At 46.7% G+C, this 24,992-nt stretch overlaps 2 protein-coding genes across 3 annotated transcripts in view; one reads left to right on the top strand and one right to left on the bottom strand.

The window, feature by feature from the left end:
• Positions 1–8,126, top strand: part of BORCS5 (BLOC-1 related complex subunit 5) — a gene marked incomplete at its 5' end in the record, with an annotated part of 70,558 nt that extends 62,432 nt beyond the window's left edge. For both annotated transcript variants that reach the window (XM_080348974.1, XM_080348975.1), the window contains one exon: positions 7,588–8,126. In XM_080348974.1, the coding sequence (XP_080205100.1) occupies positions 7,588–7,818 (231 nt within the window). In that variant the 3' untranslated portion in view covers positions 7,819–8,126. The remainder of the gene's footprint in view (positions 1–7,587) is intronic.
• A 10,412-nt stretch (positions 8,127–18,538) lies between these two features.
• DUSP16 (dual specificity phosphatase 16) overlaps positions 18,539–24,992 on the bottom strand; it is a gene marked incomplete at both ends in the record, with an annotated part of 31,446 nt that continues 24,992 nt past the window's right edge. Inside the window, 3 exons of the mRNA XM_080362281.1 lie at positions 18,539–19,718; positions 23,307–23,430; positions 24,128–24,287. Coding sequence (XP_080218407.1) covers positions 18,539–19,718; positions 23,307–23,430; positions 24,128–24,287 — 1,464 coding nt within the window. The remainder of the gene's footprint in view (positions 19,719–23,306; positions 23,431–24,127; positions 24,288–24,992) is intronic.

Raw genomic sequence — 24,992 nt, 5'->3', positions numbered from 1 at the left:
AAGACGTGCGATGGGGGAGATGGCGCTTCCCTTCGCGTGGTGGGCTCTGCCGCTCCTGTGACCGCCAGGCTGATGGGTCAGTCAAGCAAGGTGATGGGACAGGAGACCAAACCACTGAAGAAGAGAGAGAACCTAGGAAGACCCAACTGGTGTTTTTTTTTTTCCTCCTGATGATTTAGTTATCCCAGAATCACAGAATGTTTGGGATTGGAAGGGACCTTGAAAGATCATCTAGTCCAGTCCCCCTGCCGGAGCAGGAACATCTGGATGAGGTTACACAGGAAGGTGTCCAGGCGGGTTTTGAATGTCTCCAGAGAAGGAGACTCCACAACACCCCTGGGCAGCCTGTTCCAGTGCTCTGTTGCAGAGCTGAGCCTGTGATCACGCAGCATATCTGAAGGAGGTGGCCTGAGGTTGCCTTGGATTTTGTGTAATGTGAAGTTGTTGCCCTGAGTTTCTCTTGCTTATGTTATGGTTTGGCTGTTTTGAAAAAGAAAGATAAGTAGCTGTGGTGTTGAGGGAAGCGTAAGTAAAGAAAGTCCAGCGGAACAGGACTATGACACGAGATGTATCCAAGCTGGATAGCTGGCTGGAGCATCTACAGCCACGGGTGCCAGATGGCTGCTGGTTGTTGGGCTGTGCTGTCCGTCTTCTTCCACCTCTGTGAAATAGGGCCCTGCTTTTTCAAGCACTTAGAAGTCTACTGGTTCATCAGTGCTGGGCGAGATGTAGGTATTGTTTTAATCGTAGCTTTAGGATTCTTTTTTTAGCAACGGTTAGTGATAGCAGTCATAACTTAAGTTTGGGGGGCTGCCAGTTGGCAGAGGGATGCTGGTGGCTCTTGAGCAGGACAGGCTCGAGTCAGCTGCGAGGGATATGTGGGCTGCGGAAGTCAGACCACGGGGTAGCAGTAAACATATCCTGTCCAATAACACAATACACAGGAAAAGGTTTATGTAAAGGTAGAAAAGCGAATTTCAAGAATGAACCTTCTTATTCTTTTGAATTCTGAATTCTTCTATGCAACCCAAGGCCTCCCAAAATAGTTATATCTTGGATGTTATAGGTGCAGCAGCCTGCCTGATGCCATCATGTATCTTCTACAGCTCTAAGGGACCAGGTATGGATTTAGCTGTAAATCTTTTGAAATAATGGCCATGATGAACCTACTGATGATTGCTAAGACTCAACGTTAGAGCCAATTAAAATGGTTACTCTTTGTTCTGTAACTTGACTGCAATCTGTGCAACATTTACAGACTAAGCCTTGGCAATTGTTTTACAGCAATGGCAATGACAAATTACAGAGGGAGCAAAAAGAGCATTGTGGCGTGGGATTCGGTCTTGGATGTGATAAGCAAAACTTAAACACAAATTCTAGTGGTTTACCTGGCAGTGATGAAGAGGGAAGGTACTCATGAGAGCTGTGCTCATGAGCGATGCTGAAGAGAAGGACGTGGGATCCTTGGCTGGGCATCTCTGTTTTCTACCCTGGTAAAGATGCTCCCCGGTAAGTTTATCACTTACCAGCGTGTGGGATGAGTGGGAGAAGCAGAGGATGTTCCCATCATCAGGAAGCCATCATGATCTATGGTGCTAACTTTGCGTGACATTATCAAAGAGAAGAGGGGAAGAGGAAAAAAAAAAAGCCATTCATTGAGCACATTTGTTTTCAAGCAGTACAGAAAGAGGAGCTGTCTTAAGTGCATTGATTGAAAAGTATTTTCACACCAGCACATCGTGACTAATGTTCCATGCAGTCATGTTCCCGCCTGTCACTTTCAGATGTGGTTTTTGTGCAGCTGCAGGAAGGAGTTTGTGTAACCCCAGCCAGGCACCTGACAACATGAAGGGAAAGGCCACTTGTGCTTGGGGTGCTGTTCTAGCAAGTGAGCTTTCTGGGATAAGAGTTGCACCTTAATTGCTGTGGGGTTTTGTGAGTGGCAGCTGTAGGGGATGGGAGCTGACAGCACATTGTTTGGGCAGAGGGACACAAGACAAATGGATGTCTAGCTGAGCTCTTGAAGGCTGTTGCTGAGTGAGGAGGAAACAAAGCATTATCTCGCCTTATTGGCATTTTAAAGAGGGAGTGGAGAAGCTGGGAATGACAGAGCATCCTTTTATGAGATGTATTTGTTTTGTTAAGAACGTCAGCAGTGCCTCTCTAGAAACTGGATTCCAAGTTTAATGAACTTCTGATTGCCTTTGCATGTTCTGCAGCTAAGGAAAATATGTCTAGCTGCAATTTCCAGCTTCAGTCATTGAACTAACAAGACATGACTTCTGTTTCCGAGATCTCAGGACACTTACATGCCCATGACAGAGGTGCTGTAAAACCACACCAGGTAAGAGGTACATAGAGGGCACTGGTTTGTTTTCAGCATGGTCTCTTGAAAAGAATTGGGCAGTGTCCAGTGCTGATCTCAGTCCTTTTTTTGCAGGCTAAATTAATGTCTTTATTCTGCTTGGCAGTGTGGGCCAAGAAGAATTCTAAAATGAATGCAAGAATTTGTGGTGTGCAAGATGTCTGAAAGTACCCTCAATTGTTTTTGTTTCATCAGTGTGGTGTTACAAATGGGCCTGTGTAGCGCAGAGGAGAAGCAGGAGGGGCTGTGCTGGAGCCCTTTTAAGCAGGGGAATATCCATCTTGCCTTGTTGTTGGAAGTAATTATGAATCTGTTTTCATCTGAAGAGAGAAAAGCCCAGTAGATGTCATTTCATGTTTAAAATGTGAAGCTGAAGCATAAATTAGTGTCCTGCTGCTGCTGATCCATGGAGGAGTCACAAGCTTTGAAACAGAAACAGACCCACATTCTGAGTGTCACTGGCTGTACCAAAAAAAATATGTCATGCTGGAAGATGAGTTTTAGGCTTGTCTGTTTTTATGAGACTATACTAAAAGTAAAACTGCGAAAACTCTTCCATCCTGTTTGATGTAGGAAGGGGGGAAATAATCCTCTCTTCTATTCAGGACATGTCCAGCCTCAGGTTTGCTGCTTTATTGGGAGCAACTATTTTTGGAAAGAAATAAAATGTGCATTGGGAGCTCTCACCCCTTCACTGATAACATGTCTTTTTTTAACTCAAGACCAGGCTGGGCAGAAGAACCCCTCATGTTGATGAGAATTGGGACTGGGTCCTCGTGTGCTGGGTTCTGCCCTCTGCTGTTGTTCTCTTGCTTCTTAACAGGCTTCAGGTCCAGTCTTTTGACTGTCTAAACTCTTCTATACCTGTAGGCTGGGGATGATGCCAACTGACTCACGAGGATGATGCCAACTGGTCATGTTTGAAGGAGAAGTTGGTGATCGTGAAGCCATCGAGGGCCTGGTGACAGCACAGCTCCACATCTGTCATGGCTTATGGATACAGGGTGGTGACCTGCCCATGGGGGAGTTGCCTGCAACTGCGGTGGCCTGGCATAGTAGGGAGCTTGAAGCAAGCAGAGCAGAAACAATGGCTCAGATAAACACTTGCAGATGGTTGTAGGGCAGTGGAAGAGCTGCTGGCTCTGAGGAGTCTCAATGTGTTTCCCAAATTGCTTCTCAGAGGTGGGCAAGAAGGCCAAGACCTGAGTGTCTTTCAAAAGACCTTGTGTATGGGAGGTGGGGGTTGATGGGAGCTGCTCAGAGAAGGCAAATTCACTCATCTGACACATGAGGGTGTCTTGAACATCATGGACTGCCTTGGCTTTAGGCAGGGAGCAGGCTCTGCTTAAGCTCCCCTTCTCCAGATGGTTTTTATTGCTAGTGTATGGAATTAAATAGATGGGAATTAAACCGATTCTTACACAGATTCCCAAAGGACAGTTTTAGTCTCTGTGGTGGGTAAATAAAGACTGACCCTCCAAGTCCTGTGAGTGAATTCCCCGCCTGAGCACCAGAGGAACGGGACTGCGTGCCAGGAGAGGTAAAAGCACAAGGTCTGGCACTGGAGGAGCTCACTTGGAGGGGGAGGAGGCAGGAAGGATGTAAGTGTGTATTTAGGCCAGCTTCAAGGAAAGCTGCAAAGAGGTATTGGCTTTTATAGAGAGGAGTTAACACAAAGGTTTGTGGTTTGGTTTGGTGTGGGGTTGTGTAGTTTTTTTTTTTTGGTTTTGCTTTGTTTGTTTGCTTATTTTCTCTAGTTAAAAAGACCTGGTTCAGTCTGCATTAAAAAAAAACAAAACCAAAAACAATTGGCCTTTCCTTGCAATTACTCAACTTGGGTCGTCCTCGTCATGCTGCTGGCTGTGCAGCTGCCGTGACCTCCCGCAGCAGACAAACGTGAATGCTAGGTGTAGGGAAGCCATAGGAAATGCTCACTTCCACCCTTTCTCTTTTTGTCAGGCGGCTTTTTTTTTTACAGCCATTGCAAATGTGTCCAAAAGCAGCAAAGAGCCTGGAAGGCCACTCCGGGTTTTCTTCTTCCTATTGCAAGTCAGCTTCAGCTTTTCCCCGTGTTCCCCTCCAGTAAGTGAACGTTACAGGTATTTACACAAGAAACCTAAAAGTCAACAGATGGAAATTATTGGAATGGAGAGAAAATAGGGCCTTTGTGTGTTTTTCTGTTTGTTTCAGAGCTTGGTAGATGTGAGGTTTGCCTCTTGCAAACGTTGGTGTGAGGCCACATGGAGAACCTGCCTGTGGAGGGGAACTTCAGCCTTAGGGGAGGTTTCTGCCCGGGTTCCAGCACCACTCAGTTTAATGAGGCGTGCTGGCTTTTGGCTGGTTTCCTACTGGCTGCCACTCCGCTGTCTCTCATTAGGTAGGATGTTTTTAGGCACTGGATTTTAATTTACTTCCATCCCATGCAGACCTGATGGTGGTCTGCGTTTTACACACTCCGATTTACAGAGCTAAGGCCAAGCTACTAAATTATGAAGCGGGGGTTTTAATAGAAACCCCTGTGTAGGCTTAAATTGTTTCCACTCTATTTGGAGTTTCCTGCTCTGCTGGTTTTTATTTTGTCCTGTGCATGAAAGTGTGGAAGGAGGAATTCACAGGAAAGCACAGAGGCAAAGAGGAAGAATTCAGCATGAGAGCACTAGAAAGTACAGATGAAACAGAAGGTTAATTGGTACTGTGTCCAGCTCTGATGGAGGTGATAGGGGAAAAAAAAAGCTTCCTAATCCCCGTGACAGTTTAGCGGAAACTTGTGTGCTTGTTTTCGGTGATGTTTGTAACTTGTGTTTCTCAATAAAATGTTTTCTTGCCCAACTATTTTTGTCTTGACCCCTTCCCCAGGGCCTAAAAGGGACGTTTGTCAGCAAACACAGCTCCCCCAGTGTCAGACACTGCTGCTGCCAGTGGGACGGCAGCGCTTGGTCTGGTGGGACTTCCCTTCTCGGTAGAGGATGCTCCTTGCAGCTTTGCACCATTTCCACCCAGTCCTCCCCTTGCCGTAGACTCTCGCCTACAGCCCAGCACCACTGCGTGCTGGGTCAGGATTATACTAGCCAATTAAGTACTGTCTAAGTCAGATATGGTAGGCATGGCTTGTTTTTTAGTAGCGCACTGATAAATTTCTGTTGTTGCTGATGACAGGTACAATCACTGTCCTCTACCGAATGGTTTGACTCTGTCACACAGTTAAAACAAAGGATGGTGTTTGAACTGGGGACTCCTGGTAGACTAGGAGTCCTCAGCAGTGATGCCCTGAGGCTGATTCATGTGAGCAGTGACCTCCTTCCTCTGGGGGTACGTAGGTGGGACAGGTTTGTGAAAAGAGATGGCACTGGGCTAAAACTGATCAGCGTGTGTCTGTTCCTGTTCTTCACTTGGCAGCCGCTCTGGGCACACATTGAGCCCCAGGTGAGGGGACGGCTTTTGCTGAGGACAGACTGTGGTTGCAGGATGTGTGCCCACTGCTCGGATATACCAGTTTGAAGAGCTAGTGCACTGGAGTGACTGGGGGTGATGAGCACAGCTACAGGGTTCCAAAGCAAGCGAGTTTCAGGTGTGCACTTGAGGGCTTAGAGCAGATGTGTTACCAAGCTGTCTGAATGTATGGGATGTTGTAAAACGTGTAAAACACCTTAAGCCATCCAGCTCACGTGTACATTACTAGAAGCTACCGGTATCAATACAGGCTGGAGGATGAAGGAATTGAGACCAGCCCTGCCAAGAAGGACTTGAGGGTTCTGGTGGATGAAAGATTGGACATGACCAGGCAATGTGCGCTTGCAGCCCAGAAGGCCAGTTGTATCTTGGGCTGGATCAAAAGCAGCATGGCCAGCAGGTCAAGGGAGGTGGTTCTGCCCCTCTGCTCTGCTCTGGTGAGACCCACCTGGAGTCCTGCATCCAGCTCTGGAGCCTCAGCACAGGAAAGACATGGACCTGTTGGAGAGGGGCCAGAGGAGGCCACAAAAATGATCAGAGGGCTGGAACAGCTCTGCTGTGAGGACAGGATGAGAGAGTTGGGGTTGTTCAGCCTGGAGAAGAGAAGGCGCCAGGGAGACCTTATTGCGGCCTTTCAGTACTTAAAAGGGGCCTATAAAAAAGATGGGGACAGATGTTTTAGGAGGGCCTGTTATGAGAGATGGTTTTAAACTAAAGGAAGGGAGATTAAGGCCAGGAATGAGGAAGAAATTTTTTATGATGAGGGCGGTGAAACACTGGCCCAGGTTGCCCAAAGAGGTGGTAGATGCCCCATCCCTGGAGACATTCCAGGCCAGGCTGGACAGGGCTCTGAGCAACCTGATTGAGTTGAAGATGTCCCTGCTCATTGCAGTATGATTGGATTAGATGAACTTTGAAGGTTCCTTCCAACCCAAAGGATTCTATGATTCTATGAATCCCGCCTGGAGATTTGGCTTCAAATCTCAAATCTGAAGCTTCAGTCTTCAAATTCAGCCTTCAGATCTGACTGAAGAGAAAGTTGGGCTGTGAATTATAAAAGCCATCTTCGTCACTCAGTGGCAGGAATAGCACTGCAGTTCCTGTCATTGTCATCAGGCTCGAGCCATGTTTGGGTACTTACCGTGTTTCATTGAATGGCCAATTTACTTAATGTCTCTCCTGGGGTCACTCATAACACATTTATTTTTAGGGTTCAGGGAAATTAGGGACACTAGCAATCCATTGTGATTCTCTTTCAAGGCAGGAGTTTTTCAGACAATGATGATAAAAGCAGCTGTGGGTTAGTCACAGGGTAACCTGGCTAAGCCAATGAAATTAACACTGGCAAGTATGGTAGAGCTTAACGCTTGGAAGTGAATGATTGCCACTGAAAAGATACTACAGGTGTAGGTGGAAGCCATGATTTCCCTGGGTTTGGATAATTTGAAGGATATGCGTATGGCTTATTGGGAAATCCCTGACAGCGCCCTTTGGCTTTCAACCCTGTAAATAAACAATTTTCTGATCAAATACTCAGTGTTTGGGTATAGAACTGAGGTGTTCATATGTTCTCCCTGGTACACAGCTACAAATCATCCTGTTTCATGACAATCTGGTCATATACCTTCAGAGGAGCTCCTTCGTACCTGGCTGGTAGCTCCAGTGGGGCGTCTAACGTGCTTCTCAGTTGCTTTTAGGAAAGGCCGTGTACTGAAAGGCCCACAGTAACAGTTGGCCTAATGCGCCTTGCTCTGCTTGTTGTTTTTAAACAGATGGACCTCTCTGTGGAAACTCTTTATAGCTTCATGCAGGAGCGCCAGAAGAAGTATGCCAAGTATGCGGAGCAGATCCAGAAGGTCAACGAGATGTCTGCCATCCTCCGCCGCATACAGATGGGCATCGACCAGACGATCCCGCTGATGGACCGGCTGAACAGCATGCTGCCGGAGAGCGAGAGGCTGGAGCCCTTCAGCATGAAACCCGACCGGGAGCTGAGGTCTTAGCCGATCCGCTGGGCTCCCCCTCCTCACCTTCCACACTCCAACCTTCAGCACAGAAGCGCTTCCAGCGGGCTGGACTGGCAGATGTTGGGAGCGGACAGACGGCAGTGCGGCCTGACCGTCTGCCAGGGCATCGGAGGAAGAGCAGCGTCAGCTGCCAGAACTGCGCAGCCAGGAATCCAGGAGCTCCCTGGTCCTGTCGTCTGGAGAAGATGATTTACTGTTCCTTCATCTCCTTCCTCTTGCCCTCCTGTCTCCTTTACCAACACCACAGCCTGTGCTGAGACATTTATTTCATTGCTGTGACTAGATTGAGGTTTACAGAGGAGGAGTTTTCTTTCAGCTGTTTGTTTGTTTGTTTTTTTTACAAGGAAAATTCAAAGGGATGCAGGGTGTGATAAACCCTCTAACATAGTTTTTGTGCCACTGGGGTTTAGAACGATTAGATGGCTGGCAGGTATTTCTGATATCCCCTGGCCTTGGAAATATGTGTGTTTTATAGGTGAAAGCGCAGGAGCCAGGAACTGACTTATTAAAATCTACCTATTATCATAATTAACATGGTTTGCATGGCAGGGTTTTGGCATGTCCTCCTCAAGGATCCTGTTTTTATGGGCTCGCTAATTTATGAGGCTGTAAAGGAAAAACTGTTCCAGCTATGTCTGTCTCTTAATGTTAAGCAAGTCTTAGCATTCCTCTCCCCCTTGCCCTGGCAATGTCCCCATACCCCAGCTGGTGACATTTCGTGTTCCTCACCTTACACAGTGATTCTGACAAGCACTGGCACTGACCTGCTCACTTTGCATCCCAAAGTTGGACACAAGGTGTCCTTTATTTTATTTATTTTTTTGTTGTTAATTGGGACACTCCAGTTATTGTGGTGCTGTCTTTTCTACTAGAGGGATGCAGTGGCTTCTTTACCTTCAAGTGTATGGAGTTGGAGGGCGGAGACACAAGAAGTCCTTTGGGTCTTTGCAGCGGCTCAGCTGCCGTCACGCTGAACGCGGTGTTTAATGACTGAAACCACACGGCCCTTTGGGACCGCGCTTGGTGAACTGCTCCAACGTGTGTCCGTACTGCCCGGGCACCGGGCTGGCCCACAGGAGACTGGTTGACAAGCTGGTTGGTCTGCTGGCTGCAGGCAAGTTGCAGCACCTCTCCAAGCTTTGGTTTGTCCCTGTATAAAATGATACGGGGGAATGATATTTTACACACTGCTAGAAATAGGGTTTAACAGCCCGTGTCTCCATTGAGTGGCAGCTCTTGTCTGCAGCAGAAGGGGTGTGAAACTAAAAGTTAGGAGTCAGGGGTAGGGTTGGGTGTGTTACATTAGCTCCAGGATGCTGTTGCTGGCGAGGAGGCTGAAGTGATCTCATGAACCCCAAAGGTTGTTGTACATCAGGAGTGCGATTCCAGCGCTGACAACAGCTGTCTTTGAGAGAGTCCGTGCGACAACCCATCTTCCAGCACAGCACAAGGCTGGGTGACCTACCAAAGGCGCCTTGCTTCAGTACCTCATAGTACTTTAGAGTACTTAATCAGCAAAAGATGTTTTCTAAGCATTTGGGAGTAGGTGCATGGTAGGTTTTTGATGATATTAATTGCTGCCTGGTGGCAGGAAGCACCAGGCCGCCCTCTTGTTGTGTTCCCAAAGGCCATGCAGCCTAGAGTGAATTTTTGTGATGCAGACTGCAGCCAACTTAGATGCGTATCTGAACCATAGTGGTGTTTGGAGCCCAGGGCCCACTGTGCACTGTCTGAAAGCAAAGTTCTGTAGAAATGAAGCCCCATGGAATAATGGCCTGGGAAGAGCATCTGACTGTTTGAGAGACAACAAGGAATTCAGCAGGATATTTTCTAGTAAAGGCAGTAGAGTGGGCCTTGTTGTCTGCCACCCCGGAGTTGTGACATAGTTGTAGGTACATAGGCACATGCTGTATGTTGCACAGGATGTAACATTAAGCTTCCATCCTTGCTTATACATCCTGTAGTATTTTACACTTAGTTTGTAAAAAGCTTTCATGAGACTTACCAGCCCATGGAAACCTGCTTGTCATGGCCATGCCCATGAGAGTCTTCATTGTCCATGACTGAATATGTCTCTGTCTCCCACCATCAGACTCACCAGAATATTCAGCATCTTTAAATAGTGGCTGCAGGCGTTTTTGTCCTCCTTGTCCAGATGATGCTGTCTGGAAGTTTAGAATGTGCGACATTCAGCCGTCTGCCAGGCGGGATCATGGATATCCCACACCCTGGCGTGCTGGAAGCCTATACCAGTGGGAAGATCCCGATATTAGATCTTGAGGCGGGGGCTAGGCTGCAGATGCTGTCTCCTGTAAAGCTTCTAGACATTTGGCCTCATGCTATTAAGTATCAGATCAAAGCATTGCCCCTTGCCGTGCTAATGAGGGCAAGTGAATAGTATTCCTATCCAAGAGCTGCAGGAGCAAGGGCTGCAAGTCAGTTCCTTCCTTATTTGTGGTAAAACACCTAGACTTTGAGCTGATAATGGGAGAAAATGCTTGTTCCTGTGAACACTGGCATTTAAGCTTATGGATGTGCTGGTGGGCCTCCCAGCTAGAGCTTTTTGAGCAGCAAGGGTAAGTTGTGAAAAACGTTAAACGCTTAACTAGAAAGAAACCAGAGCTGAAATGTGAAGGCTGACCTCTCCCAAAGCATGCAGGTCATCTCCTTCGTTCCACAGGGGATAAAGTCTTGTATGGGTACTGTAAGATACCATGCACCCTCTAACTGTTCTCAAACAATGGTTTACAGTTTTATTTAAAAGATTGTTACTGGCTTCATTAACTGTAAGTCTTTGGACCTCTCACTGAGGGCAAGACATGTCCTGGCACATCTTCTTGAGCTGCTGTTTGTTGCTTGGCTGCACCTCATTTGCTTTGCTCTGTGTGCTGCTTTTAGCTTCATCTTGGATGCAGGTGATGCTCAAGGTGAGACTGTTGCTTTACTCCCGTTCATGCTGTTTAGCAGATTAGAGATGTAACTGGAATTACTTTTCTGCTTACGAATTTCCTTTTCCAAGCCAAATGCTGTTGGAGAAGACCTCAGGTATCTCTCAAGAACGTACCAGCCGTTACAGCTACCACAGAGTTACTGGTATGAACAGAGAAAATCTGGTGTGCTCCACTGAAAAGAAACATTTCTGCCCTTTTCTGCTTTCTGAGCTGATACAAAGCTGGCGTGTGCTCTGGGGTGCGGGCTAAGCTGCTTGATACGAAATCTCCTGAAAAGCTGGAGAACCAGGTGAGGCTCTGGGTTTGTGGTTCCCTGCTGGCCTGACCTGCTCTGGTTCTTCCCCCGACCCTGCTGTTGCAACCCACCCTTCGTGCTGCCGCTGGTGCTTGTCGCATACTGTGCTAGGTCCATGTGCTACACAGGCAGAAGAGGTTTGCTTTGTTGTTTCTGTAATTTAATGCATTGACAAAGTCGTGAAGTGCCAACCTATCTTCAAGGCAATTTCTGTGAAGGGGACAGAATTGAATCTTTTGGTTTTAAAAATATATGTATTTTGAATTAAATATATTTAAATATATTTAAATATTTAAAGTGTATTTTCCCCTCCTCTAAGCTTTTACACAGAAAGAGTAGAGATATGCATTTTCACAGGCTCAGTCACAGCACGAGCAGCCCCTTTCTATCAGACTCAGTGTCAGTGGTTTCCTGAGGTACTATTGTTAACGTCCCAGAGTGTGTTTTGATTACCAGCCTTGTGGCTGGGCGCTCCTTGGTTCATGGGTTATTATCCTGTTGCAGACTTGCTCTGCTTTCAGCTGCCTACGTGCTACGTGTCCTACAGCTCCAGCATTAAAACGTTTGGTATCGCTCTTTTCCAAGTGTGGTGTTTCTCTGACTGCCTTGCTCATCCTTCGTTTGCAGCGCACCGCACCGCTTCTTGCTGTGGTGTCTGTGGACAGTATGCACACGTTAGCGTGGAAAGCCCTATCTTAGCTTTACTGCTTGCTACAGAGCTGCAGTCAACCTGCTTTTGTGCTGTGGAAATGGCCGGTTTCAGCTGCCCCGGGGCTGCAAGGAATGAAAACAAATGTTGGGTTTTTGGGATGCTGTCCCAATTGCGGTTGGCACTGATGTCCATTTTAAATAAATGATGTGCGCAGCGATGCTCGTGACTCGCCGGCAGCAGGGTGAGACTGTAGTTCAGCTGGCTGCCTATGTTTTCTGTGCCGGTAGCCTCCTGGAGGTAGAGGAGGATCTGGGACTGATGGACTCTGATACTTGTGTAAGATGGCAACTTCTCTGTGCAAAGCACCGGTGGTGTGAGCCACTCTCTGCCTGTTTTATTAGGGCAGTTGCACCTTGTGTGCACCCAACAGCTTTCCTAAGATTCAGTGGGAAGACTAAACATGAGTAGAAAAGTACTTTTCATTCCTTTTTCTTTTTCCCCTCACATTTATCTCCCTGTCAAAAAGAGAGAGATGCTTTACGTCAATTCTTTGCCAGATGGCAGAAGGAACCAGAGGTGGGCATCCCTGGGCAGCTTGGCTTTTGGGGTGGCCCCTTCCCTGCCGGAGGCTCATCTCCTCTGCAGATTCTTCACACATCACTGAATGGGCCAGTTTGCACTTTTAGCCAAACTTCAGCCTTGTTGGCTTGTTTTCAGCTGCCACATTTAGGTTTTAACTTCTTTATAACGTGAGCCTGCACGGGACAGCCCGATGTTCAGCAAGGACACAGAGAGAATAGCTCACCAAGTGGTCCCCAAAGCCACGGCAGGTCTGAGGTGGTGAGGGCTGTGCTCAGCACACCCACAGCATCAACAGAGCTCATCCTCCTAAGGTGGGGGAGAAGAGGAGCATTCAAAGGGCAATTCTTAATGTCAGCTGTGCAAAATAACCCTTTTATCTTTTTAAAAGCTTTGTATTTTAACAGACTTCACGGGGAAGTTGTGGAGGTAACGAAATACGATGGCCTACTGTTAAGACTGTAACTCAACTGCGGAAATACATGAGGATGGCTCTAGATTTTGGCAACAACTTGCTGGGGGTGTTACCACTGTAGTTCAAATGGAGCATTTGATTCTGTTAATTCTGATGCAGGCCAAGCTACCAAGAGGTAGCTGTAGTTTTCAGTAGTTTTCAGCAATAATGGAGGCTCAGTGGAATGTCACAAGTGTTGTTAAAGGCTGAGCAACCAGCTTTCTGCAAGTGGATAGCAAAACTTTGTTTTTTAAAAAAGCAATGTAAGAGCTATAAGAAAAGTTTGCTACTTGCTGAGGGAAGCCCGGCTTTGAGAACAGAGCACTAGAACAGGCTGCCCAGGGGGGTTGTGGAGTCTCCTTCTCTGGAGACGTTCAAAACCCACCTGGACATGTTCCTGTGCAACCTCACCTAGGCGTTCCTGCTCCAGCAGGGGGATTGGACTAGATAATCTTTTGAGGTCCCTTCCAATCCCAAACATACCGTGATACTGTAAAAGTCCGTGATGGAGCTCTTCCCTGCAGGAAACTGGTTATTCTATCGAACTTAGAAAAATGGTTTAGAGGAGAAGAAGTGAACATACGTGCAGCAGCATGCTGTTCTCCTGGCACTGGGGAAGCAAAGCAGCGATGGGCTTGTCACCTGCTGCACAGGAGGTGCTGCAAGAGAGAGAGGCAGGTGTGTGGGCTTTGCGTGGTTTTGTTGTTTTTAAAGTGATCTGATGCCCCAGCCTCATCGCTACCTGCGATCTGTACAGAACACTCTGGTTTTGCACATCAGTGGTGATCGGTGAGGGTCCCCGTACGCAGCAGCTGAAATTCACACCCTTCCAGCAGGGCTGTTGCCCAAATGTGTGGTTTGCAGCATTCTACATGCTAGGAAAGCCGTCCCTTCCCAGAGGGTGGAGTGTTGCAGGCTACAAATAGCTCCCTTTTCTATTTCTGGCGGCTCTCATTAAAATTCTTGTCATGTAGAATAGCCGAAAGCTTTGCTGCAGAAGCACTTCAGTTCGCCTCAGAGCAAACATTTGGGCCCAAGGGCCAAGAAGTTCTCCAGTAGGCCTGGTTCAAAGGAAAAGGCCAGTTGCCAGGCTACACTGATATGAACACTGTTCTTCTACTGGAATTCCCAGTCGTGGTTTTCTATGTATAATAGTGGTATTGTATTATAATGCTATAATGTCTAAAAGTACTAGAATAACTCTACTTTTATCTCAGAAACTTGAAGTTACAGGCTAGCTAGAGGTGCTCAGTGAGGGTATGGCTATCTAATTAAAATGTCTAGGTAGGCTGAGTTTGGCTAAACGTCACCAATTTCAGATATAAACAAGGGTACTTACAGCCTTATTGGGACTCCTGTGTTGTCCCCGGGAGAAGTGCCAGGCCACTGTTCTGGACTTTTGAAACCACTTGCTCATGGAAATCAACTTAAAACTTGTGCTGTGAGTCAGCAGCTAGCTGATGAACATATAGTTAGTAAAAACAGCAGCTCATGTAATGACCACATTTCTACTCTCTTTCTTACTGACCCCCTCCACCCACTGCCTCCTCAAAAGTTGGGCTACCTGCTCCATTCTGGGGGGAGGTTTGCCCTGTTTTCAGTCCGCTTCACTTTAGGAATTTAACTGGGATGGTTTAATCATGAGCCTACTGACCTCTGGGACCCCTTCCCAGTAATGCCAGTCAATGAAATGAAAATTAAATGTTGATGACACGTGTGAGACATTTCAGTTGCCTCTTGGGTTTTAGCTAGAGATGGGGTTAGGCTGTCTCTTCACAGAGCTGTCTGCTGGCAGGGGCAAGAGTAGAGGGATGGAGGAACAAGGGCAGAGTACGTCCTGCAAAGCAGGCAAAATGAGGAGTGCTGAAAGCTAAAGTGCATGCTTCAAAAACCAGAACTCGAGGGAACAAACAGAGCAAGTCTGAGGAAAACTAGAGCAGGTAAATCTTAAAAGATTGTCAAGTGAAGCTGTTTTGCAGGATAACAAGCCAATGCCATTTAGGTCTACTATTGTGTGTGGTTCTTGTTTTACTGTGCAATGGAAGCAAACCTTCTATGTAAGAGCTGTTACGTCTTGTTTGTAGAAAGCAAGCACAGAAGCTCAGGCAGGTTGTTACTTGGGCTCTGGCTGATGACATGGGCTCTTCTAAAACAGCCAAAGATTCTGCATTTCCCTTTCTGGAATTAAGCTTTGAAGTTATCTTAAAAAAAATGCTTCTGTTGCTGCATCTGAGTTTGAAGACACCGTTACTAGGCTTGCCATCTAAGGATATAACTGTAGCAGCCATATTCTGCTGCATGATTTAATTTTAATATATGCTACATATGTATAAGCTGTTCTCTGAAGGATCAGTGAGGGGCATACCCCACGCTCAGCAATCTGAAGTCGCTCTGACTGCCTCAGGACTGGCAGAATCAGTCAAACCAAGTATTTAAACAAGCAATAAAATTCTTCTTCAAATAAGAAGTATGGGAGGCAAGAAAAAAACATGGGGTTCATCCCAGGTAATCAGTTTGAAATACTTGCTTCAGAAAGACTAGCACAGCCAGCTTGGGAATATTTTACTCACAGCAGCGTTAGCCACAGTCAGTTGTTAATGCAGGCAAGTGCCACTGCTGCTGTTCGAGGGAGCAGAAGAGCTGGGGTGAAATGGTGAGAGGCAGAAACTCTTTCTGGTGCTGTAAAGTCAATGCTGCTTGTGGCAACGTGTGTCATTCATGAAGAGGCACGCATCTGCGAGGGACACACAGGATAAGGACGAGCTCCCTGCTAGTCCTGGGTGCTGGCAGATAAGGCACACTCCATAGCCAGAGGCACACAGGCTCCTCCCTCAGCTGTTCTATATAAACAGGTACCATTTCTGATTTTATTTCATCATAACATACAGGTAATGCTCATGACACAACACGATGAGAAACTCGCATCTCTCTGAACCATTTAAAACAGCTTGCCATACACCAAAGGACATTATATTCATATTGAACATGTACACATTTCCCCTCTTGCATCCTCCACTTTGCTTTCCAAACTTCTACAGACCATTTCCAGCATTGTTCAGGTATGGGACACAGGACACCACCCTGCACAGGAGTTGGGATTAAGGCTTCCTCCTACAGGAACCTATCCCCTAAAAATACTGAGCCTACAGCTTTGATTCATTCAGTGGTGATAGTGTATTGCAAATCACCAGATTTCAGTTCCTCAGAAGGTGATTAACCTAATATATGTATTTGTAAGTATACAAAGAAGGGAGAATATGCACGTGTGAAGGAACACAAAGGGCAGGAACATTCTGTTTCTGCCTCTAGGCACTGATTTGTGTTAACCTCCATTAACTGATTTAAATCAAAGACATGGGCTTTTACTGAAATCTGGCTGAGGAGCACTGTTACATCGTTTACATACGTATATACACACACAAGAGTGTGTATATATGCCGAAAATAGTTGTAATGTAATCACTTTCACTTGATATGTAAACAGAGACAAGTGGCAGTGTGTTGAATGAATAGCCAAGACCTGACATGCTTTCCAGTGTGGTGTCAACCTGTCCCCTGCCCGGGCTGCCCCTTCTTCCAGCATCTCACACACACAGCACAAACACGGCCTCTGGGTTCAGTTACTCCTGGTGCTGCCTCTCTCTGTGTCTTTTGCACTTTATTTTAGGATCAAGTCAATCAACGCTGTAGCTTTCAGTGCTATTTTCGACAGTCCGCTGTAGGAAATTAAAAGTCACAGCCTAGCCACGAAACAAAACAATGACAAAATCTTCTCTGCTTTTCAGTACAGTAAAACCTGAGATTTGAGTCACAAACTAGCTAAACTTACAGTAAAAACAAAAACGCAAGCTGCTGACTTGCATTAGGGCTTCAGTTTGCTGCTGACAAATTTAATCTTTTTTTTTTTTTTTTTTTTTTAAAGCTGTTTGTTACGTGTGATTTACAATTTTCAGCTGCCTGCACTGAAACGGGATGAAACCGCATCGTCCTCCCCGATGTGCGTGTTCCGAGGGGCGCTGGGGAAGACAGGGTAACACATGCGCATCTCCCATGGGCGCAGGAAGGCTGGGGCTTTACGCTGCGCTCTACGCTGGCCCCAGACCTCTCACAGCGACACGCACACATGAAACCCTTGGAGCAGCGGCAGCCGAGGGACTGTGGGAGGGGAAGCAGCTGGTTTGTGGTCACGACCCCCCCAAGAAGGGCTGTGCCTGAGCTCCCTGTCACTGCAGCGGGGCAGCGACACCTCCTCGAGTTGGTGTGTTCCTGAGAGGGGTGAGGACTCGGTACCGGCCAGCAGCAACACAGGTGGATGTGGCTGCAGCCCCGTCACCCATCAGCAGGCTGGGAAACAATGGGACAGGCTGGTACAGAGGACAACAGCCTGATCAGGGTCCTTTTCAACCATGAGTGTGGGAGGTGAGCAGGCTTTCCATTAAAGCTGTCTCTTCTCAAACTCCCTATCTTTCACACACACACTGAGACGGGAGGCTGGAGGTTCCCCCTTCTGTTCTCCTTGGACAGCAAACCTAACAACAAGAAGCTTCTACCTCCAGGTCCCCACAGTCTGAGTGGGGATATTGGGATGGAAAAAAACGCAGCCACCTGAATTGCCCCTACGCCACAGGTTCCTTAATGGTACTGCTCAGTTCAGGACAAAACCTCACTTTTAGCTTTAAAAAAACCAAACAAAAATAAGCCTTCAAGAGCTATCTATTGAATTGTCAGTTGGTAAGGAGGGGATGTTGCGGTATTGTAGCAGCCACTTCTCTTGCACGTTACCTTAACTATTAACCGCTTTGTTATAGCTTAGAAGCCAAAGTAGCTGCCCCTCTCCCAGAAGCCAGCTCCATATAAAAAAATACAAATACTGCTTATTATTTTACGTTTCAAAAGACCGGGGGAAAACAGTCATAAGTACAGTCATTCGTCTCTTTTACGTATTGCTGCTGAGCCAACTGAAACACTTGTGCGTAGACAGCTTTAAAAAAAAAAAATAATAAATCAAATGTGGCTAGTTGTTACTTGTTCACATTGCTTATGAACTGACTACCAGCACCTGGCAGCCATAAAGCCCTAGTTTATTTTTTATATTTTTGAGGTACTGCGTTTTTTTTCTCTGAAGCAGCTCTCTAGCGTATCACCTAAAGCCTACCCATTAGAACAATAGTTACACCAGTATTTACACGTGTCTGAACTGTGTCTTCAGACCAGCCTTGCTGTAACCAGTCCCTATGGCCTTTGGAATCGCTCCCGGTCTCCTTTCTCAGGGGAAAAAGGTCTCCCTCCCGAGGTTGGCTCAGTGTCAGGGCTAAGGTGCACTGGTGAAGGTGTGGGGCAGGAGAAGGGGAGAACAAAACTAGCTCTGATGGGCAGGAGCGTCTGTCAGTGGAACCACAGAAAGGGTTTGATAGCGAGAGAGCTCCTCCTTTTCAAAAACCACTGAAAGGATGTGCAATCCATTGCATATCATTGTTTCCTCTGTCAGGGAAAGACCTTTGCAATGTTCTGCCCTTCTCCAGCAAAGGGGAAGAGAAAAACCCAGTGAGACATGGTCTCCTTGGGCAAACACTCATTGTTTCTTCGCCATATTCATCCAGTCGCTGCGTTCACACTGAAGCCCCGCGTTTCTTCCCTCCCCCACCACCACCTTTTTTGCACAAAGTTTGTTCTTTTCAGATTTACAGGGACCTCCTCCAACGCCGGGGGAGCGGCCTGGAGGGGGGGAAGCAACTCCCACACAGTCACACAAACCCGCCGCCCCCCTCACGACACCTCAATGATTTCCATGCTGCCCGAAAAGCTCGACTGGCTGCCTACTTTCCCCAGTTCTTCTCTGGACCTGTTGTCCGACATGATGCTCTCCCCAAACTCCATCTGGCAGCTCCTGCGCTTGAACTGCTTTTCGAAGGAGCTCTCCTCGTGCCAGCTGCGCCTGGAGTCGCCGCGGTCGCCCTGCTTGTGCCTCCGGCGCACGGCGCAGGCCGGGTCGCAGCCCGTGGGCAGCTGGCTGCAGCTGTAGGCCGAGTAGGCGGCGCCGCTGCCCCCATAGACGGCGGAGGCCGAGTAGAAACGCGAGGACTCGGCTGCGAAGTACCAGCTGTTGGTGAGCGACGTGGCCGAGGTCTGAGGGGCCAAGATGTCCGAGTGCCAGCCTTTGAGGCCCAGCCCGGCCGCAGACTTGGCCAAGTGCTGCTGGCTGGTGGACAGACCAAACAAGAAGTTTGTTCGGTAGTTGTCTTCCATGCTCCCGCTCCGGTGGAGGGGGTACAGGAGCGACCGCTGCGTGCTGGCGCCGCCGCCGGCTCTCCCCAGGTGCTGCCGTTTGCTCTGGCTCTCCAGCTGCCAGGTGTTCTGGGGTTTCTTGGGAGGGTTTGCCTCCTCTTGGTCAGGGCTGGTTTCTGGGGTCTGCTCCGAGACCTCCTGGACAGGGGAGAACTGACACAACTTGCTGCCGCCCTCTAAAGCACTCGCGTGTTTGTAGTACTCCAGGGTGTCTTCGGAGGAGGCAAAGCCCTGAACCGAGGCAGTCACGCAGGTGCTGCTTGCCGAGTAGGAGACGGATTTGATATCCAAAGAAAAGGAGCGCTTCAGCCGGTTGCTGTCCTCCACCTTGTCGAGGGAGACGTGCAGCCCGTTGATGCCCTGTACCAGCGGGCCATCTTCCAGGGGGGACAAGTGGCCGCGCGGTGCGCTGCCGCAGTCCGTCGGCTTCTGCTCCGCCGTCTCGGAGGTAGCGCTAACGCAGAGCTGGCCTGTGGAGAGGCTGCTCTGCCCTCCTTCTGGCACCAGCACGTGCTCGCTGCTTTTTTCCAAATGCAGAAGTTTCAGCTTGCTGATATGTCCAGGCTGCCCGCTCTGGTTCTTGATCTTTTTCTCAAAGTCCAAAAGCTGGCCCAAGAAGTTGAAGTTGGGAGAAATGGTTGGCCTTTTTTCTTTCACAAATCTGGAAAGAGGCGACAAACAAAACAAGATAAGGACCTGCTGCTCAGACCTGAGATAAACCTGTAGTGTCTGTTGTGAATGCTAACCACCTCATCTTGACTTGTCAGGGGGCCTGGGCTGAGGTTCAGCCCAGCACAGGACACGTGGATGGAAAACATCCCCACAGCTTTTAAGCAACATAATGCTGGATGCTCCCAATTCTCTCTGAAGCTTACTTAAAGGTAGCTAAAAAATGGAAAAGCAAGCCTTCTTTTTACCTCTTCTTGATGTCCCCAACAAGGTCTGAGGGAATCATTTGCCTTATTTGACTTCACCAGTGGGATCTCTGCTACCTTGGTTTCTAACCGGAGTTGAGAGCTTCTCAGGTTCTGCAAGAACATCATCAGTGCTCCAGCCCAGAGAGCTTGGCCTCCCCTGCGCCGTGGGAAGCATCTTCCCCACCAGTCCCAGTGGCAAAACCCCACATTGCTTCTACCTCTCTCCTGCTGCTATTAGTGCAGTAAGCACTACCTACCCTGCTCATCTTTGTTGGGCAAGACAAAGAGTTCTGATACCTGCTGACCCTCTACAGCAAAGGCCAGCGATTTCTACCATACGCCGGTACTGACCACTGATCTGACCATCGAAAAGAAAACCGGAAAAGGGCAAATGCAGCGTTAAAAACGAAAACGCTCTCTCCAGCTCTGTAGGTGTTCAGAGGTTGTGACCAAATCACTGCAAGAGTTAACCCGTCTTTGAGCGCAGCAGGAAGCGGCCTGAGTCACAGACACGTGCCAACCCAAGCACGCACTTGCATACTTGGCTGAATATGGACAAGGTGCAACGCATACTTAAAATGTTTTCCCGGGACTCTGAATGTATGAAAGATTGAAGTATTATAACTCATGGCGTATACTTCCAAAGCTAAATCCAAAAGCAATACATTCTCCTACCTGCCTGATTGCTAACATAGCTAAATAAATAAGTACTCTTTGCTCTTCAGAGGCTGTAAAATAGAAATCTGCCCACATCCTTCCTCCTCCTTTTTTTTTGTTTTTAAAGCATTCCTGGAACTATGAAGGTACCAGATGACAAAGGAATTAACAAGGGAAGAAACCTTGAAGAGCTAAATCTAGGACAAACACACATATATAATGTATCACTGGGAAAACTAAATATTATTAAAAGAAAAAAAAAATCTCTGGGGATGGGTACAGAAGGTGACTGTGCAGCCATTAAAAACAGCAGGAAAAAAATTCAAATGTGTACTTGTGCATGTATATATATACATATATACATGAGCACAAATGCAAGCAAGCACATGAAAAATACCAAACAAAACTTGCTTTTTTTTTAAGCTGCCAACCCCCAAACAATAGTAGGACTATTGGAGCTGATGCGATGACCTGGAAGATCAAATTGCGCAAAGTGATAGTGGAAACTTCCACCATGAAGCGCCAACGCTGGCAAATGGGGAAAACTAGTAAGTCACCTCAGATGAGATTCTTTAGGTCAATCTCCTAGCATGGAATTTGGGGGCTTTTATCCCAGTGTAAGCAATTCACTCACAAGAATTCACAGAGTCTTCATTGATTCTTTTCCCACCAACACTAGTTGTTATTTGATTTGTTATTTAAAGCAAAATCCTTCTGGTCAACACTCCGATTTCTGGCCTGTGTTCTGGTAGCTTCTCCCTTCCACTTTCTCCTTGTCTCTCCCCAACATATTGGGCAGCCCTAAATTTAAAACTGGCTTTCTAAAAAATGAAAAGGGTTCAAGAAGGTCTGCTGGTTACCCCCAACAAGTTTTAAGGCTTTGGAAGCTTTTTCGTTTCAAAATGCACATTCTTTTTTCCAATTGCAAAACCAAGTAACATTTAATTTTGATGTTTGTTCCCCTCCTATCGTCCATTATACAGAAGAAAATATTAAACACATTTATTTCCTCAGATCTTTCACTTCAACTAAGTGTCACCTTTTTATTTTTGTAATCGTGTCAAACATTTTAGCTAAGGGCTTTCATTAACTCACAGTATTTTTATTTCAAGCTTTGCTGACCAGATCCCAAACCTATGGGTAAAACAAGTTGCAGACTGCTCTCACTAAGCCATTTCAAAGGAAACATAGCAAAATATAAGCTACATTTCACAGTAGTTGTTCAGTATTAACAGTGCAAAGAAAAAGAGGCTGGGGATGATTAATCCTTCACATTCACCTGACACTTCTGGTTAAGAAACAAACCAGAACTAAATGCAGAGATTTAATGGAAGAATTTAGAAGCAGCACTTCAAAAGTTCCCTGATGCACATGCATTTTGGATGTGTTTGTACTCTACAGCTTCACCTCCAGACCACTCCACCCTGAGACCAGACAGGGTTTTAAACTGAATCAAGCTCACACCTTATGCAGCATCTGTCTGCATCCACTAATTCATCCATATTACCTATACATGTGAGTTTTCACCTACACCTCCTAACCAAACCTGTTTCACCGTAGATGTTGAAATTACTGCACAGCACCGGACTGCCAGTGAGCTCCAGTAAGAAACGGTGGAAAACAACTAAAGGCAATGGGAGATGCTTGTAGTTCAGGCACCTCCTACATGCACTTTTTTTCACTGGACACATAATTATGTTCATCAGCTTAAGAGAAAACACCCCACCGACATCACGTTCCACAAGGGAGTACTGAACGTTCATCTTTCTGCCCTCGTTGGTGTTTCAGGGGTAGTCGTAGCAAACACAGATGTGGTTTGGAAGGGCTCATCTCCCGCTGCTTCAGCCCAATTGTTCCAATTGCTCCTGCACCACACAGGTTACAGCCGCGCGTCAGCTGTGCCGGCTGACGTGTGCTGCCCATCAAAAACAAAACCATCGTTTTCTGTACAGCGCAGCGAAACAGGTTGTTAAATGAAATACAGATGTCACGGTAAACTGCAACCAAGCCGCCTGGAATCCAGTGAAGGGTTCACAATCCAAGTATGGAAACACGGGATTGGAAAGGTTAAAAAAGGGGGTGGGTTCCCACAAAAATTCCCTGATGCCACAAAGAGCCAACACTTAAAAATATCTTGTGGTTGAGTTTAACAGCGACAAAGCAGCTTTCTCAGTTCCTAGACATTTCACCTGCAGGCAGTTCTTTGAGAGCGTTACCAAACACCAAACTGAAGTCAGTAGCTCCAGCCCAACGTGTTAGAAGCGTGATGATAAATATCCTCAGTCCCCTTTCTTTAACCTTATCCATTCCATCCTCTCTCTGACTTCGAAGATATTGCTATATGCGTGCTACAGCTGTGTGTGTATATGTACATCTGTACACACACACACGTTCGATAAGCAGTTTCAATTCCATGTATTTGCCCACTCAGAGCAAAGACCAACATCAGCATTTTGCAGGTGGGGAATTAATATTAGGTGTGTGATGTCTACACAACACCATTAATTTGTTTACAGAGGAAGCCAACGTTTAAAGCAGGAGTGTACAGAGCCCAGTGAACTACCAGATAAAGTAACACATCTGCTTCTACCCTTGGTCATGTAGCCTTGTGTCCTTCACCTGAAAAACAAGCCAACAGGCACCAGAATAAATACGAAGGGAAATTTTCTCCTTACCTGTAAGCTTCATCTAAGGACATATCCATTCTCTTCATGATATATGCGATAGCGATTGTGGCAGAGCGAGATATTCCAGCTAAACAGTGCACTAACACGCAGCCATTGGACGCTTTTGCTTTTTCTGCATAGCAAAGAAACCGGCAAATGTCACACTCAGCAGCGTTATACCATGACGAAAACGTTGAACAGAAAGCGATTGGTATTTAAAATTGTTCAAAACTTCCAAATCAATTCCTAACTGCAAATCTCATGGAAGCTTTAAACAAAAATAACTTATTTTCTCTAGCGCTGTATAGCACTGAGTATAGAGACAGCACGTGCCTACACACAGGAAACACGCTGCAGTTACAGCATACCGCATTTTAATGTGCACATAAACAACCCTCGTTAGAAGTCTGGGAAAGGTGATTGTTACTAATTTTATATGCAAGTAAATAGCAAGCATTCATGCTAGGACAATTTGGCTGGTTAAAATTTGGCTAGCTCGCTTCTCAAAGCTGAAGACAGGATCTGTACGTCCAATTTTCTAATTCGCACTCTGCAGGCATATATCAAGCATCTACTAGGTTGCCAGAAAGCAGAGTTGTGCTCTTAAAAAGTCTCTTTGTTCCCTAAGTGCTGGAACACGCAGTGGCAGAATCTCCCTGTGTTATTTTGCTTCTGTGTTTCTAAAGTGATGGTGATCACCTGCATAGCTCCTTAGGGTATTTTCATACCACCCAGAAAGCATTCGGGTCGTCTCCAGCCAAAACAGCAAGGGAGACACACAAAGAAATCCAGAAACTGGTCTAGAAAGAGAATGTACATTTTCTTCTCACCTATAAAATCAACTGATCTGTCCAACCAAGGCAAAATTTTCTCACAAAAGCTGTCGTTCACAGGCACTCTCAGGAAATGGGATTCTGGAATAAAATCGGGCTTTGGACAAGTGTTGCTGGCGTTGAGTACGTAGCCAATATCATTCTGCTGCATCAGCTCCTAGGAAAGAGAGAAAGATTAAGCCTAGAGCAGTCAAATGGTACCTTTGGCACATTACAAAAGAAACTATGAACCCAAAGCACATTATAAAGCTAAAAGCCAAACTGGAATTCATTTGGAATTGCTCTAGCTGTATTAGGGGGCGCTTTGTAATTTTTTTAAGAAAGACACTTCCTCAGCTTTTAATTCCCCAAACAACTTTTAATGAGACATCCAGTGTACTCAAGTAACATATGGTCTGCAAAGCCTGTACAAAGTTAACAAAGAACAGGAACAACGGTACAATACCTTCTGCTACTATGAAGCGTCACCTCCAAGAGAATAAACTTTTGGCTACTTTGGTTTAAATTCCCACCGTGCGGGCTGACAACATAACCAAGCACTTCCCACATGCACTTTGCTGACCCAAATACGTATTGTCTGGATCACATATTGAAGACTGAGGTTGCCCCATCACAGATATTGGTAGAGAAATACGAAATGAAACCAATGCCTCCTGCAGTCACCTCTTAAAATGTCTGGGACTTCGTTGTTTATCTAAGGCCATGTGCAGAACTCACAACCTTGAGAGAAAGAGCTGGTTAAGAGCTGAAGACCTTGAATTCAACCATTTTCACACAGCACTGACTGCAGCTTTATAGGAGCTCCACTTTGTGGGTTACAAATTAGTTGCTCATCTTTCAGTTTTCATCCTTCAGTCCTTTT

This window comes from Nesoenas mayeri, assembly GCF_963082525.1.
Source record: "Nesoenas mayeri genome assembly, chromosome: 1".
Classification (NCBI taxonomy): Eukaryota; Metazoa; Chordata; class Aves; order Columbiformes; family Columbidae; genus Nesoenas; species Nesoenas mayeri.
This window is presented reverse-complemented; position numbering and strand designations above follow the sequence as displayed.